The sequence below is a fragment of the Oncorhynchus clarkii genome, chromosome 24 (genome assembly GCF_045791955.1).
Source record: "Oncorhynchus clarkii lewisi isolate Uvic-CL-2024 chromosome 24, UVic_Ocla_1.0, whole genome shotgun sequence".
NCBI classification, from domain to species: Eukaryota; Metazoa; Chordata; class Actinopteri; order Salmoniformes; family Salmonidae; genus Oncorhynchus; species Oncorhynchus clarkii.
This window is the reverse complement of record NC_092170.1, coordinates 5797087-5811766: the sequence shown is the minus strand read 5'-3', so window position 1 is coordinate 5811766 and position 14680 is coordinate 5797087. Positions and strand designations below refer to the sequence as shown.

Below are 14680 nucleotides of genomic sequence, written 5' to 3'. Positions count from 1 at the left end.
TATATTTAAATATTGTTTTATTATTGAAAAGACAGCTAGTTGAATATTGGAATGTATCTGGAAAAACCCTTGAAAAGTATTTGAAAATACCTATACACTCACTCAAATATATCCCATGCATTTAACCCTGGTTTCTAAAGATTTTCAAAATATACTTCAAATAGAAGTAGTTTATTTGGGCCACATTATTTGAAAATACTCAAAATACACAGAAAATAAGTATTTAAATAACAAATACACATGTATTTGAACCCAGGTTTGATGGGTTTGTTGCTGCCACCAATAGTTTCAGAGTATGATGTATTTTTTTACCTGCTGGGTGAGACGGCCACTTATCCTCCAACCATGCTCCCCTCTTGACCTTTCCAAGACAGTAAGAGTAACAATTGTCCCTCTGGCAGACCCAGCAGTCTAGTGAAGAGCTCTCACCATTCAGCATGTTCCTGTGGCTCAGTTGGTAGAGCATTGCAATTTCAAGAGCTGTGGGTTCAATTCCCCCTGGGGCCACCTATACGAGAATGTATGCATGCACGACTAAGTCACTTTGGATAAAAGTGCCTGCTAAATTACATATGAAAAATTGTAATTAACAAGTTAACAACTTTCTTTCAGAGCTGGCCACAAGGCTCTCATAATATGCTTGTGTAGAATAATGCAAAACGCTGGCTTTGTGTCCTGACAAGTGGCACAGGTGTCAAACTCATTTCATGGAGGGACGAGTCTCCGCGGTTTTCTCTCCGCCGTTGTCCACTATGGAACAACTAAGGTCCCTGATTAGCTGGGAACTCGCCTTATCTGGTTGTTTAGGTCTTAATTAGACACAAATTGAAAGAAAATAACAAAAATCCGCAGACACTCGGCCCTCCGTGGAATGAGTTTTGCTCCCCCCCCCCCCCCCCCCCCCCCCATGTCCATCTGAAGCCCCAGTCCTCTCCCATCTGTCCATGTGTAACATGTCATTTACACTCGTTACCTAGGAGAGCTGATTGACAGGCTGTGAAAAGGCCTTGGCAGCAGGCCACCCATGATGTATTAAATAGGCAGACATTTGGCCTGTCAATCAAAAAGGGGAGCAAGCATCGTGCGAGGAAAACATCATCCATACACGCTGATTATTTATTGGACGCTCGCTACATATTTATCGCACTCAATTTGTCATTCAATCCACATAGTGTATATGCTCCAGTGTGATGGAAATTCTGAGCAGGTAACGTCTGAAGAGCGGTATGCATAAATCACCGTCATTATTTCCTCCTATGCTTCGCCCCAGCCTTCCACATCCCCCCCCCCCCCCCCCCCCCCCTAATCTTCCGTCTCAATGTTCAAGAGGCAACACGCCGGATAAAATGACACAGATGAACAATTGTACGTCAAGGTTTGTATCGGTGTCACATATAAATGCTGGGACCTTCCATGGGTTTACATTCTCCACCAGGCATACCTTGACTACACTACATATAGATATGGTTACACATGTACACAATATTCCTTCATGACAATGCTTTTCCTCTAGACAAAAATGGACCTCACGTGGACATCCAACGAGTTGACATGCTAGGTTCATAGTCAGCCATCGATATCGGAGCCCTCCTCGCACACTTTAACGTTGACGCCAGAGATGGGCAGTCGGTCGTCTTTCTACAGTAACTAGAAGAGCAATAGAATGACGCTGGGCCAACTAGAAAAGTATCAGTGGACAGTTTTTAAAAAAGGTGCAATCCTCGATCCACTTCCGGCTTTGTTTTCTTCTGTCGTCGTTTGAAACGGCAGATTTCCTCGGAGACCATGACAGCCCACGAGCGCTGGTCTGCTGCCTACAGTTAAAAGCCCTTTATCTACCACTTACAGGCACTAAATGACTCCTTTGTCCCCATTAAACTCTTCGAGGTCTGCAGCAAACCGGTATGACAGTACAGGCAGGGCGCTTCCAGTCATCACATTCAATGACAATAAAACAGTTCATAAGGATTTGTTTATGGGTGGATGTAAGTCCCGCGTAAGTGGATTCATCCGAGTCCTTCAAGGTTTTTTGTCTGTCTCTATCCCCGTCTCTCATCACAATACGCAGGGGATCCCTGTGCTTCCCCAGGCTTCGAAGATAGAAAGATGCAAGTTGTGCCTCTGCCAGGAGCTTAGATTGCATTTTGAGTGTTTCACCCAAACTGACCTCTGCCATACTGCAGCTTAGACTGAATGAGCACACTGCAAGCAACAATATTCTACACATCCCCTGACCACTGGGTACAGTACAGCATGGCCTTGTGGGATACAGAAGAGCAAATCTCTTACACTCAAAGAGTTCAAGGGTGGAAGAGCTAAGCTAGACCGATGAGAGAGGGGTCAAGGATGGGGTCTGGAGACTGGACAGGCTAGGGCCGGAGTGGGACACCATTAGTAGACGGACAGGGGCGGGATCATCTCAATAGAAGGCGCTTTTCTAACAGCTAAACCTCCCAGCCTCCCCCTCCCCACTCTCCAGACCTCCATCCAGCCAGCCAGCCCCTCTCGCTCTCTCTCTCTCTCTCTACTCGCTCCCCTCCTCTTCCCTGGGTCAGTCCGAGTCCCTTGTGTCCGCGTGGGTCCTGGCTCTCCAGGTTCTCAGAGTATGCTGACCCTCTCGGTGAGCCCTTGCATGTCTGCGTCCTCATCGTCGGAGCCGAGCGCAGGCAGAGGGGGCACCAGGTGGGCCGGGTAGGGGAGCGTGTATTCGCGGGCAAACATCTGCCAGCGACAGTCGTCGCTCTCGTGGGTGATGTAGCGCTCGCCCAGCTTGGTCTCCAGCTCCCTCAGATCCAACCACGTCTGGTAGTCCTGGAGAGGGCGGGAGGGATGGAGGGAGGTGAGGGATGGAGGGAGAGAGGGATGGTTGATGGGAGGATAGGGAGGAGGGGAAGAAGAGAAGAGCATGGAAGGAGGAAAGAGGATGAGATAAGAGGTGAGAAACATGAGAAATAAGTAAGTTTGGTGGCCTTGTGTCTCCACTGTAGGTAATGGACCTTTGTATCGCCACCATGCTTCTGTTGACTTGTGTACCTGTAGATAGGAGTGACTGAGAGACTTGTCCACGCTGTAACGTTTCCTCATCTTCACCTGGAGCAGGTTGTTGATCAGGTCAGTGGCTGAAGAGGAACACAGACACACAGTTGAGAACAGTGTGTGAACGCCATAACGATAGACTTACCCATGTTTGCGTAAGACAGTTGCATTTGCCATTCACGAGTACAAGTGTGTGTGTCTTACCATCAGGTGAGATCTGTTTCCAGGGGTTGGGCGGGTACATGAAGGCAGCGTTGTGGATCTGGTCGTTGATGTCCTCGTCCTCGTTGAAGGGGAAGGTGCCACTGAGGCTGACGTACATGATGACTCCTACAGACCACATGTCCAGGGAGCGGTTGTAGCCCTGGTTGAGGAGCACCTCTGGGGCCAGGTAGGCCGGGGTGCCCACCACCGAACGCCTGAACGACTTCTCACCAATGATACGGGCAAAGCCAAAGTCACACAGCTTCACCTGGACACACGCGCACAGATGGAGACAGCGAGACAGACAGAGAGAGAGAACGAGAGAGAGAGAAAGTGAGAAAGACAGAGAGAGAAAGTGAGAGAGAACAAGAGAGAGAAAGACAGAGTGAGAGAGAGAGAAAGAGAGAGTGAGTGATCAAAACCTTAGAAAAACCTTGACAAAGTACAGGCTCAGTGAGCACAGCCTTGCCATTGAGAAGGGAAGACACAGGAAAACCTGGCTCCCCTGTAGAGGAAAGGCTGTGCAACCACTGCACCACAGCAGAACCTGAGACAGAGCTGCATTTCCAGACAAAATGTCTAAAATATAAAACAATTAGAGAGTGGCATTTCCCCAAATTTGAAACCCTTATTCAAGCAAGGTTTTAAAGACCTCTCTGATGAGAGTAGGCTACCCGTCCTGTTGGGGGAGGACGCAGAGAGCTGTGGGTTGGCAGTGCACTACATTGCTGCCTGCCATAAGATGAGGGACAGTGTCTGACAGACCAATCAACCTGCACATGTCCTCTACTGTATGCTTATTGTTATTGTTGAATGTATGGTTATTTTGACCCTTGGTTATTGTTGTTACTGTTGTCCTGTTGACAATTTTAATTATTATTATTTTCATATTGTAAATATCCAAAGTAAGCTTTGGAAATGTGTATATTGTTAGGTCATGCCAATAAAGCAAATTGAATTAACAGACAGAGACAGACAGACAGACGTGTGTGAATTGCTGCTTTGGAGTGGAATAAAGTCGGGGTGAATTTGTATAATATGCATGAATGTGCATTACATTGAGTTAAGGGCTGTCTACATTAGCTTGGATGTGTAGAGTCATGGTGTGTGCGATGACAGGTGTCTGTACCTGGGGGAAGGGCTCGGCAGAGGCCAGCAGGACATTCTCAGGTTTCAGATCACAGTGGACGATGTTCTTAAAGTGCAGGTGCCTCAGGGCTGCCAGAATCTATACACACATACACAGGATATGGTTTAGACTCTCTGGGCTGTGACAGGAAACCAAAACGCACACAGAGAGTGAGAATATACCCCTAAGGAAAACATCCGCTTCAGGAAGGACGTATGTGTTACGTGGTGAGTGATCTGTGGAGTGAGTAACTACAGAACACGACCGGGAACCAACAAAACTCTGAAGTAAATTTGACACTTCGATGGTTTGACTGCAGGTTTATTTTCATGATGTGAGAAAATATGAGAAACACACACAGCGGTTGAGAAACTATACAACTGTAGGAAACGCACACAAACACACCTAGATAAGTTTATTAAAATGTGGTGTAAAAAAAAATACAAACTATGAAAAACAGTATCAAACCCATGCAGATAAAAAAGTATATTTCAAATGCATTTCAAATTTGAAAAATGCATATAATGCCTGACAATATTCCAGAAATTCAGGGCCCTGACATCTAGTCTACAGGGTAGCTAGAGCGGTTACTAATTTGCCTTTTTAAATCACTCTTTACATATTGATCAGTAGTTAGTTTCCATCCAACTGGCGACAGATTTTCATGCAAAATATTCTAAAATCTGCATTTTCCTACCAGAGATTTGGTTCCAATAATTAGACTATTTAAAGGCTGTCTGTGATGGCAGTGCACATACAAATACATTTTGGGTTTAAATTCCCGTGTATCAAATAAAAAATGTAAGTAAAAAAAACAACAAGTAAAATGGTTTTCTCACAAAAATGTTGCGTTATATAGCGAGTGTGTTCACTCTGGTATTGGCACGTGCTCTCTAGCCAACAGCGTTATCTCTAGCCAACAGCGTTATCTCTAGCCAACAGCACTATCTGCAGAGTACATTGAGAACAGCAAACATTAGGAACACCTTCCTAAGCTCGAGCTGCCAAAGTGAGTTGCCAAATCAAGTAGATCTTATTCGGGCAATGGGCGCAGCCATCTTTGACTTGACTGATTTGCGTCTTAAAATGAATGGCATTCTGGGATTAGGGAGTTTTCACTTGTCAAACATAAACAAACATGGCTACCATCATAAAACAAATTAGCCGACACGCATCTCTTTTCTAAATAATGTTGCATTTCTCCCTTGTGCTCACCAGAGATGTGGTACATTGTAAACAAGTCTAGCTGTTAGGTCACTAACTTATGTTTAGTTATTTTGTCAGTGCAACCGGTTAATGAATGGAATGAGTTTGGCTGTGGATGTATTCTGTGTGATGCTATTAAGTTTGCATTTATGTTTCACAATAAAAGGTGAAATTGAGGAATAAAGTTGTGAAGACCTTTATTTCCCATCAGTACAAAACATTGTTTCGAGGCTTTTTCAGACAACAATGCTGTTTAGATGCATTTGTTGTATCATACGTTCTGTTGCTACTGTTCCAATCACATATTGGCTGCAGGGACAAATATGTGATTATGTGCATCAAAAGGGTTGAGCCTGAAAAAACCCCAGCAGCGTTGCAGTTCTTGACACGAACCGGTGTGCCTGGAACCTACTACCATACCCTGTTCAAAGGCACTTAAATATTTTGTCTTGTACATTTACCCTCTGAATGGCACACATACACAATCCATGTCTCATTTGTGTCAAGGCTTAAAAATCCTTCTTTAACCTGTCTCCTCCCCTTCATCTACACTGATTGAAGTGGATTTAACAAGTGACATCAATAAGGGATCACAGCTTTCACCTGGATTCACCTGGTCAGTCTATGGTCATGGAAAGAGCAAGTGTTCTTAATGTTTTGTATACGCAGTGTTTAGCCTACATGAGATTATTATGGACCAAAAAGCATGATTTTTCATTTTTCAAACGGCTGCCAAGCATCGATTGTCTTGTCACCAGAATAAGACAATGTCACTTTTTGGGTGATCCGAACCAAATTCACATAGAAATGTGAGATCTGTCATTCTCATTGAAAGCAAGTCTAAGATGCACATTAAACATCTCCAATCCAAATTAAATCTAGAATCGGCTTCCTATTTCGCAAACAAAGCATCCTTCACTCATGCTGCCAAAAATACCCTCGTAAAACTGACCATCCTACCGATCCTCGACTTCGGCAATGTCGTTTTCAAATAGCAATTTCTGCATAGTGCACCTTGAACATGTGCTCTTTATGACACAATGTTAAAATTCATTAAAAAAAATTTTTTTTTAAAGTTTTCCCATCTCAAAAGGTAGAAAAAAAAACAGTAAGTAAGTATTTATTTTATTAATCAATTAAATAATAGATCTTGGGCACTTTTTTTTCTTAAGTTTTTGTTTTGTTTTTATCGATTCAAACAATATCTATACATTGTGCAACCAGTGGCGACCCGTCATTCAGCGCGTGTGGGGCAGAGCCACCTGTTTAGCAAAAAAACAACAAACATATACAGTTTCAAGAAAAAGTATGTGAAGCCTTTGGAATTACCTGGATTTCTGCATAAATTGGTCATCAAATTTGATCTGATCTTCATCTAAGTTCCAACAATAGACAAACACAGTGTGCTTAAACTAATAACACACAAATTGTTGTATTTTTCTTGTCTATATTGAATACATCATTTAAATATTCACAGTGTAGGTGGGAAAAAGTATGTGAACCCCTAGGCTAATGACTTCTCCAAAAGCTAATTGGAGTCAGGAGTCAGCTAACCTGGAGTCCAATCAAGGAGACGAGGTTGGTTAGAGCTGCCTTGCCCTATAAAAAAACTCAAAAAATTTGACTTTGCTATTCACAAGAAGCATTGCCTGATGTGAACCATGCCTCGAACAAAAGAGATCTCAGGAGACCCAAGTTTAAGAATAGTTGACTTGCATAAAGCTGGAAAGGGTTACAAAAGTATCTCTAAAAGCCTTGATGTTCATCAGTCCACGGTAAGATAAATTGTCTATAAATGGAGAAAGTTCAGCACTGTTGCTACTCTCCCTAGGAGTGGCCGTCCTGCAAAGATGATTGCAAGAGCACAGCGTAGAAAGCTGAATGAGGTTAAGAAGAATCCTAGTGTCAGCTAAAGACTTACAGAAATCTCTGGAACATGCTAAAATCTCTGTTGACGAGTCTACAATACGTAAAACACTAAACAAGAATGGTGTTCATGGGAGGACACCACGGAAGAAACCACTGCTGTCCAAAAAAAACATTGCTGCACGTCTGATGTTTGCAAAAGAGCACCTGGACGTTCCACAGCGCTACTGGCAAAATATTCTGTGGACAGGTGAAACTACAGTTGAGCTGTTTGGAAGGAACACACACAACACTATGTGTGGAGGAAAAAAGTCACATCACATCAACATCAAAACCTCATTCTAACTGTAAAGTATGGTGGAGGGAGCATCATGGTTTGGGGCTGCTTTGCTGCCTCAGGGCCTGGACAGCTTGTTATCATTAACGGAAAAATGAATTCCCAAGTTTATCAAGACATTTTTCAGGAGAATGTCAGGCTATCTGTCCGCCAATTGAAGCTCAACAGAAGTTGGGTGATGCAACAGGACAACGACCCAAAACACAGAAGTAAATCAACAACAGAATTGTTTCAACAGAAGAAAATATGCCATTACTTGTTAGATGCTACAGCACTGTCGGAGCTAGAAGCACAAGCACTTTGCTATACCCGCAATATCATCTGCTAATCACCTGTATGTGACAAATAAAATTTGATTTGAAATTACTCCTGACTGTTGTGCAGGTCGGATCTGCAACTACAGAAAACGTTTGGTTGAGGTGATTGCTGCCAAAGAAGGGTCAACCAGTTATTAAATCCAAGGTTTCACATACTTTTTTCCAGCCTGCACTGTGAATGTTTACATGATGTGTTCAATAAAGACATGAACAATTATAATTGTTTGTGTGTTATTAGTTTAAGCAGACTGTGTTTGTCTATTGGTGTGACTTAGATCAGATAACATTTTATGACCAATTTATGCAGAAATCCAGGTAATTCTAACATACTTTTCCTTCCCACTCTGTATATACAGTGGGGCAAAAAAGTATTTAGTCAGCCACCAATTGTGCAAGTTCTCCCACTTAAAAAGATGAGAGAGGCCTGTAATTTTCATCATAGGTACACTTCAACTATGACAGACAAAATGAGAAAAAAAATCCAGAAAATCATATTGTAGGATTTTTAATGAATTTATTTGCAAATTATGGTGGAAAATAAGTATTTGGTCACCTACAAACAAGCAAGATTTCTGGCTCTCACAGACCTGTAACTTCTTCTTTAAGAGGCACCTCTGTCATCCACTCGTTACCTGTAATGGCACCTGTTTGAACTTACCAGTATAATAGACACCTGTCCACAACCTCAAACAGTCACACTCCAAACTTCACTATGGCCAAGACCAAAGAGCTGTCAAATGACACCAGAAACAAAAATTGTAGACCTGCACCAGCCTGGGAAGACTGAATCTGCAATAGGTAAGCAGCTTTGTTTGAAGAAATCAACTGTGGGAGCAATTATTAGGAAATGGAAGACATACAAGACCACTGATAATCTCCCTCGATCTGGGGCTCCACGCAAGATCTCACCCGTGGGGTCAAAATGATCACAAGAACGGTGAGCAAAATCCCAGAACCACACGGGGGGACCTAGTGAATGACCTGCAGAGAGCTGGGACCAAAGTAACAAAGCATACCATCAGTAACACACTACACCGCCAGGGACTCAAATCCTGCAGTGCCAGACGTGTCCCCCTGCTTAAACCAGTACATGTCCAGGCCCGTCTGAAGTTTGCTAGAGAGCATTTGGATGATCCAGAAGAAGATTGGGAGAATGTCATATGGTCAGATGAAACCAAAATATAACTTTTTGGTAAAAACTCAACTCGTCGTGTTTGGAGGACAAAGAATGCTGAGATGCATCCAAAGAACACCATACCTACTGTGAAGCATGGGGGTGGAAGCATCATGCTTTGGGGCTGTTTTTATGCAAAGGGACCAGTACGACTGATCCATGTAAAGGAAAGAAGAATGGGGCCATGTATCGTGAGATTTTGAGTGAAAACCTCCTTCCATCAGCAAGGGCATTGAAGATGAAACGTGGCTGGGTCTTTCAGCATGACAATGATCCCAAACACACCACCCGGGCAACGAAGGAGTGGCTTCGTAAGAAGCATTTCAAGGTCATGGAGTGGCCTAGCCAGTCTCCAGATCTCAACCCCATAGAAAATATTTGGAGGGAGTTGAAAGTCTGTTTCCCAGCAATAGCCCCAAAACATCACTGCTCTAGAGGCGATCTGCATGTAGGAATGGGCCAAAATACCAGCAACAGTGTGTGAAAACCTTGTGAAGACTTACAGAAAACGTTTGACCCTTGTCATTGCCAACATAGGGTATATAACAAAGTATTGAGATAAACTTTTGTTATTGACCAAGTACTTATTTTCCAACATAATTTGCAAATAAATTCATTAAAAATCCTACAATGTGATTTTCTGGATTTTGTTTCTCATTTTGTCTGTCATAGTTGAAGTGTACCTATGATAAAAATTACAGGCCTCTCTCATATTTTTAAGTGGGAGAACTTGCACAATTGGTGGCTGACTAAATACTTTTTTGCTCCACTGTATATACACTACCGTTCAAAAGTTTGGGGTCACTTAGAAATGTCCTTGTTTTTGAAAAAAAAACTTTTTTTTGTCCATTAAAATAACATCAAATTAATCTGAAATAAATAGATTGTTAATGTTGTAAATGACTGTTGTAGCTGGAAACGGCAGATTGTTTGTGGAATATCTACATAGACGTACAGAGGCCCATTATCAGCAACCATCACTCCTGTGTTCCAATGGCACGTTGTGTTGGCCTTTTAAAATGCTAAACTTGGATTAGCCAACTGATCATTAGAAAACCCTTTTGCAATTATGTTAGCACAGCTGAAAACTGTTGTGCTGATTAAAGAAGCATTAAAACTGGCCTTCTTTAGACTAGTTGAATATCTGGAGCATCAGCATTTGTGGGTTCGATTACAGGCTCAAAATGGCTAGAAACAAAGTACTTTCTTCTGAAACTCGTCAGTCTGTTTTTGTTCTGAGAAATAAAGGCTATTTCATGCAAGACGTTGCCAAGAAACTGAAGATCTGGTACAACGCTGTGTACTACTCCCTTCACAGAACAGCCCAAACTGTCTCTAACCAGAATAGAAAGAGGAGTGGGAGGCCCCGGTGCACAACTGCGCAAGAGGACATTAGAGTGTCTAGTTTGAGAAACAGACGACTCACAAGTCCTCAACTGGCAGCTTCATTAAATAGTACCCACAAAACACCAGACTCAACGTCAGCAGTGAAGAGGAGACTCCGGGATGTTGGCCTTCTAGGCAGAGTTGCAAAACAAAAAGCCATATCTCAGACTGGCCAATAAAAAGAAAAGATTAAGATGAGCAAAAGAACACAGACGCTGGACACAGACACAATAAGTGGTTTGGAAGCAATTAATGGCTAACTGCAAGTGTTGCAAAGCAATCGTTGTTTTGCTTCCCTTGCCTGCTATTCGGTGGAGAGGGTGTGTGGTCCAAGTCTGGGTTTAAGGATTTAAAACATCCGTCTGAAAGTATATTTTTCTCCAAGCTTAAAAGGATAAACATTCACACGCAACAGAAAAGGTTGAATACATTGGCCATGCTGTCAATCCAGCATGACGACTGCCGCGTTCAAAACAACTGGAAACTGGGAACTGGGAGATCTCAGACTTTAGTGAGTTCAACACGGGGAAAAAACGAGTTTGGACTGGGAAAATACATTATGAACGGTCATCCAACGCGGAATTCCAAGTCGGGAACTCTTTCTAGAGCGCCGACCTTAAGATCTTTGGTTAACTTCTAGCTTGTTAGCTCGGTAGCTAACGTTAAATCTTCTTAGAAGTCACAGAGGGTTCACAGAGGTACATGTCCAAATGCTGAATTTGATTCATTTTGAAATTTAGATTTATTGAAATCTCCATGTGCTCTATGTTAAAGGGCACTTCATTTCATATAACAGAAGATTAAAAAATGAAATATTGGTGAATAATTGCTACTTAACTTATCAAAGGGATACAAAAGGCACTCATTTCGTGGAACATTACAATTGGACAAATACATTACTTGTCTAATTGTACATATTTCACATGTATCCTAAAACATTTATAAAAATATATATATTTGAAAGTTTTTTTCCCCCCCGTATGGGAGTAGACACACACACACAAACACTCACCTGTGTGATGAGGAACTTGGTGAGCCTCTCTGGGAGCCGTCCTTTCTCACTGGACAGGATCATCTCCAACATGTCTCCATGGAGCTTCTCCATCACCACAAACACCTTCTCTGGAGTCTCAAACATACACTCCAGATTCACTATGCCCAGGTGACGTAGACTCTGGGAGATGGAGAGAGGGAAAGCATGGGGGGGGGCACGAGACAGTGTGTGAGTGAGTGAGTGAGTGAGAGAGTGAGAGTGAGAGAGAGAGAGAAAGAGGGCAGAAGAAGAGTTGGGAAATGGCACCCAGGGAGGGAAAGAAACAGGGAGAGGTAGAGTGGAGGGGATGGAAGATTGAGAGAGAATTAGACTGAGTATCAGTTAGAGTATAGTGCGATGGCAGTGTTTATTTGTCACTTGACCTTTATCTAACTACACCCCATAGAGATGATAATTCTGCTGCAAAACCTGCCAATGTAATTGAACGCAGTTGGCATGACAACCCTATGATTTAAAAAAAAAACATGGACCCTCGTGGCCTGTACAGAGGTAAGATCTTAATTGGATAATTTTTTTGTTGCTGAGAATTTTCCTGCACAGCATGTGTATTCAAGGTTTAAAAAGGCTTCTCAAGTTTGTAATTTCCACTTTAAAACTTGATTTGTCCTCACGAAAAAAGCCTCAAACCCTGAATTATAATCCACATAATAATTCACATTGTCTGTTGCTGCAGGATTATTTTCCTGCTGTAGCAAACTGGCTCAAATTAAGATCCGACATCTGTAGGTGGGGAGCCTAACAGTCTGCGTCCCAAATGACACCTTATTACCTACATATTGCACTACTTTTGACCAGGGTAGTGCAATATGTAGGGAATACGGTGCCATTTGGGACACCTTTGTGTGGCAGCAGTAAGCCACCAGCTACACATACATTACATATACAAAAGCACGTGAACACCCCTTCAAATTTGTGGACTCGGCTATTTCAGCCACACCCGTTGCTGACAGGTGTATAAAATCAAGCACACCGCCATGCAATCTCCATAGACAAACATTAGCAGTAGAATGGCTCGTATCGAAAAGCTCAGTGACTTTCAACGTGGCCCCGTCAAAGGATGCCACCTTTCCAACAAGTCAGTTCTTCAAATATTCCCGGGCAACTGTAAGTGCTGTTATTGTGAAGTGGAAACGTCTAGGAGCAACAACAACTCAGCCGCGAAGTGGTAGGCCACACAAGCTCACAGAAAGGAACCGCCGAGAGCTGAAGTGTGTAGCACGTACAAATCGTCCATCCTCGGTTGCAACACTCACTATCAAGTTCTAAACTGCCTCTGGAAGCAACGTCAGCACAAGAACTGTTCCTCGGGAGCTTCATGAAATGGGTTTCCATGGCCGAGCAGCCGCACACAAGTCTTAGATTCCCATGTGCAATGCCAAGCGTTGTCTGGAGTGGTGTAAAGCTCGCCGCCATTGGACATTGGAGCAGTGGAAACGGGGACTCTGGAGTGATGAATTAAGCTTCACCATCTGGCCGTCCGACGGACAAATCTGGGTTTGGTGAATGCCAGGAGAACGCTACCTGTTCAAATGCATAGTGCCAACTGTATAGTTTGGTGGAGGAGGAATAATGGTCTGGGGTTGTTTTTCAAGTTTCGTGCTATGCCTCTTAGTTCTAGTGAGGAGAAATCTTAATGCTACAGCATACAATGACATTCTAGACGATTCTGTGCTTACAACTTTGTGCCAACAGTTTGGGTAAGGCCCTTGCCTGTTTCAGCATAACAATGCCCCACAAAGTGAGGTCCATACAAATATGGTTTGACGAAATCGGTGTGGAAGAACTTGACTGGCCTGAACAGAGCCCTGACCTGAACCCCATCGGACACCTTTGGGATGAATTGGAACACTGACTGTGATCCAGGCCAAATCTCCCAACATCAGTGCCCGACCTTACTAATGCTCTTGTGGCTGAATGGAAGCAAGTCCCTGCAGCAATGTTCCAACATCTAGTGGAAAGCCTTCACAGAAGTGGAGGCTGTTATAGCAGCAAAAGGGGGGGACCAACTCCATATTAATGCCCATGATTTTGGAATGAGAAGTTTGACGACCACATGTCCACATACTTTTGGCCATGCAGTGTAGCTGATGAACTGCACTAGTACTGTACTGGTAGACCTGTTGAAAATGTGTATCTGTGTCTCCCCCTGGTGGTCACCTGCAGTATGGCAACCTCGTTCCTCAGCTGGCTCTCCTGCTTGGTGGGGAAGCGCAGCTTGTCAATCACCTTCACCGCCACATCACGCCCCGACTTCCTGTGCTTCCCTGATGGTGGGGGGGTAGAAGAGAGGAAGAGAGGAAATTACAGGAGTCTGATTAACTGACTTAATACAGCGATGGTAGAAGACTGGAGACACTGACCCCCATACACCACTCCAAACTGTCCAGAACCAAGGATTTCATCTGCAAATATCTGGTACACCATGCCAATGTCCTGGAGGAGAAATTGACGAAGGCAACATAAACATCACCGTTATCGTACATTTCATTATCATCATCATCACCACAAAGTCCTTGGTAGTGATTGTGAATGTATAATGTACGGTCGTGTATTACGACAGTATGTCAAGAGACTACTCACCACGTTCTCCTGGATCACACTGTTGGACACTGAGATGCTGACTGAAGCCTGTCCTGAGGATCAAAGAAAAAAAAAAGAAAAAATGCTAACCATCCACACTAACATATACAGGACTCCCATCTGACCTTACGTGGGGTCACTACAGAGATAGTGTTTGTGTGTGTGGTAGGAGCTCTGAAAACAAGCTTCTGTTCCTCGACCTTTGGACTGCATACCACCCGTAAGCCTTTCACTGTAACCTCTCCCACAACACCAGCCCCCCTTGCCCCAGATCACAAACAGCAGGACTGTAAATCCAGACTAAGAGCTAAACTGATATCAGATCCAGACCCCGTGATTCTGTTCTTCAGATGGCCAATTTGGCTGGAACGTTAGGAACTAAGACACTTGG

The 14680-nt window shown here is 43.4% G+C and overlaps 1 protein-coding gene across 1 annotated transcript in view; it reads right to left on the bottom strand.

The window, feature by feature from the left end:
* LOC139382476 (serine/threonine-protein kinase D2-like) overlaps positions 1 to 14680 on the bottom strand; it is a 59555-nt gene continuing 44875 nt past the window's right edge. The window contains exons 11-18 of the mRNA XM_071126552.1: positions 14290 to 14342; positions 14070 to 14142; positions 13867 to 13973; positions 11668 to 11829; positions 4370 to 4468; positions 3241 to 3508; positions 3034 to 3119; positions 1 to 2811 (exon numbers count right to left, since the gene is read on the bottom strand). Coding sequence (XP_070982653.1) covers positions 2599 to 2811; positions 3034 to 3119; positions 3241 to 3508; positions 4370 to 4468; positions 11668 to 11829; positions 13867 to 13973; positions 14070 to 14142; positions 14290 to 14342 — 1061 coding nt within the window. The 3' untranslated portion in view covers positions 1 to 2598. The remainder of the gene's footprint in view (positions 2812 to 3033; positions 3120 to 3240; positions 3509 to 4369; positions 4469 to 11667; positions 11830 to 13866; positions 13974 to 14069; positions 14143 to 14289; positions 14343 to 14680) is intronic.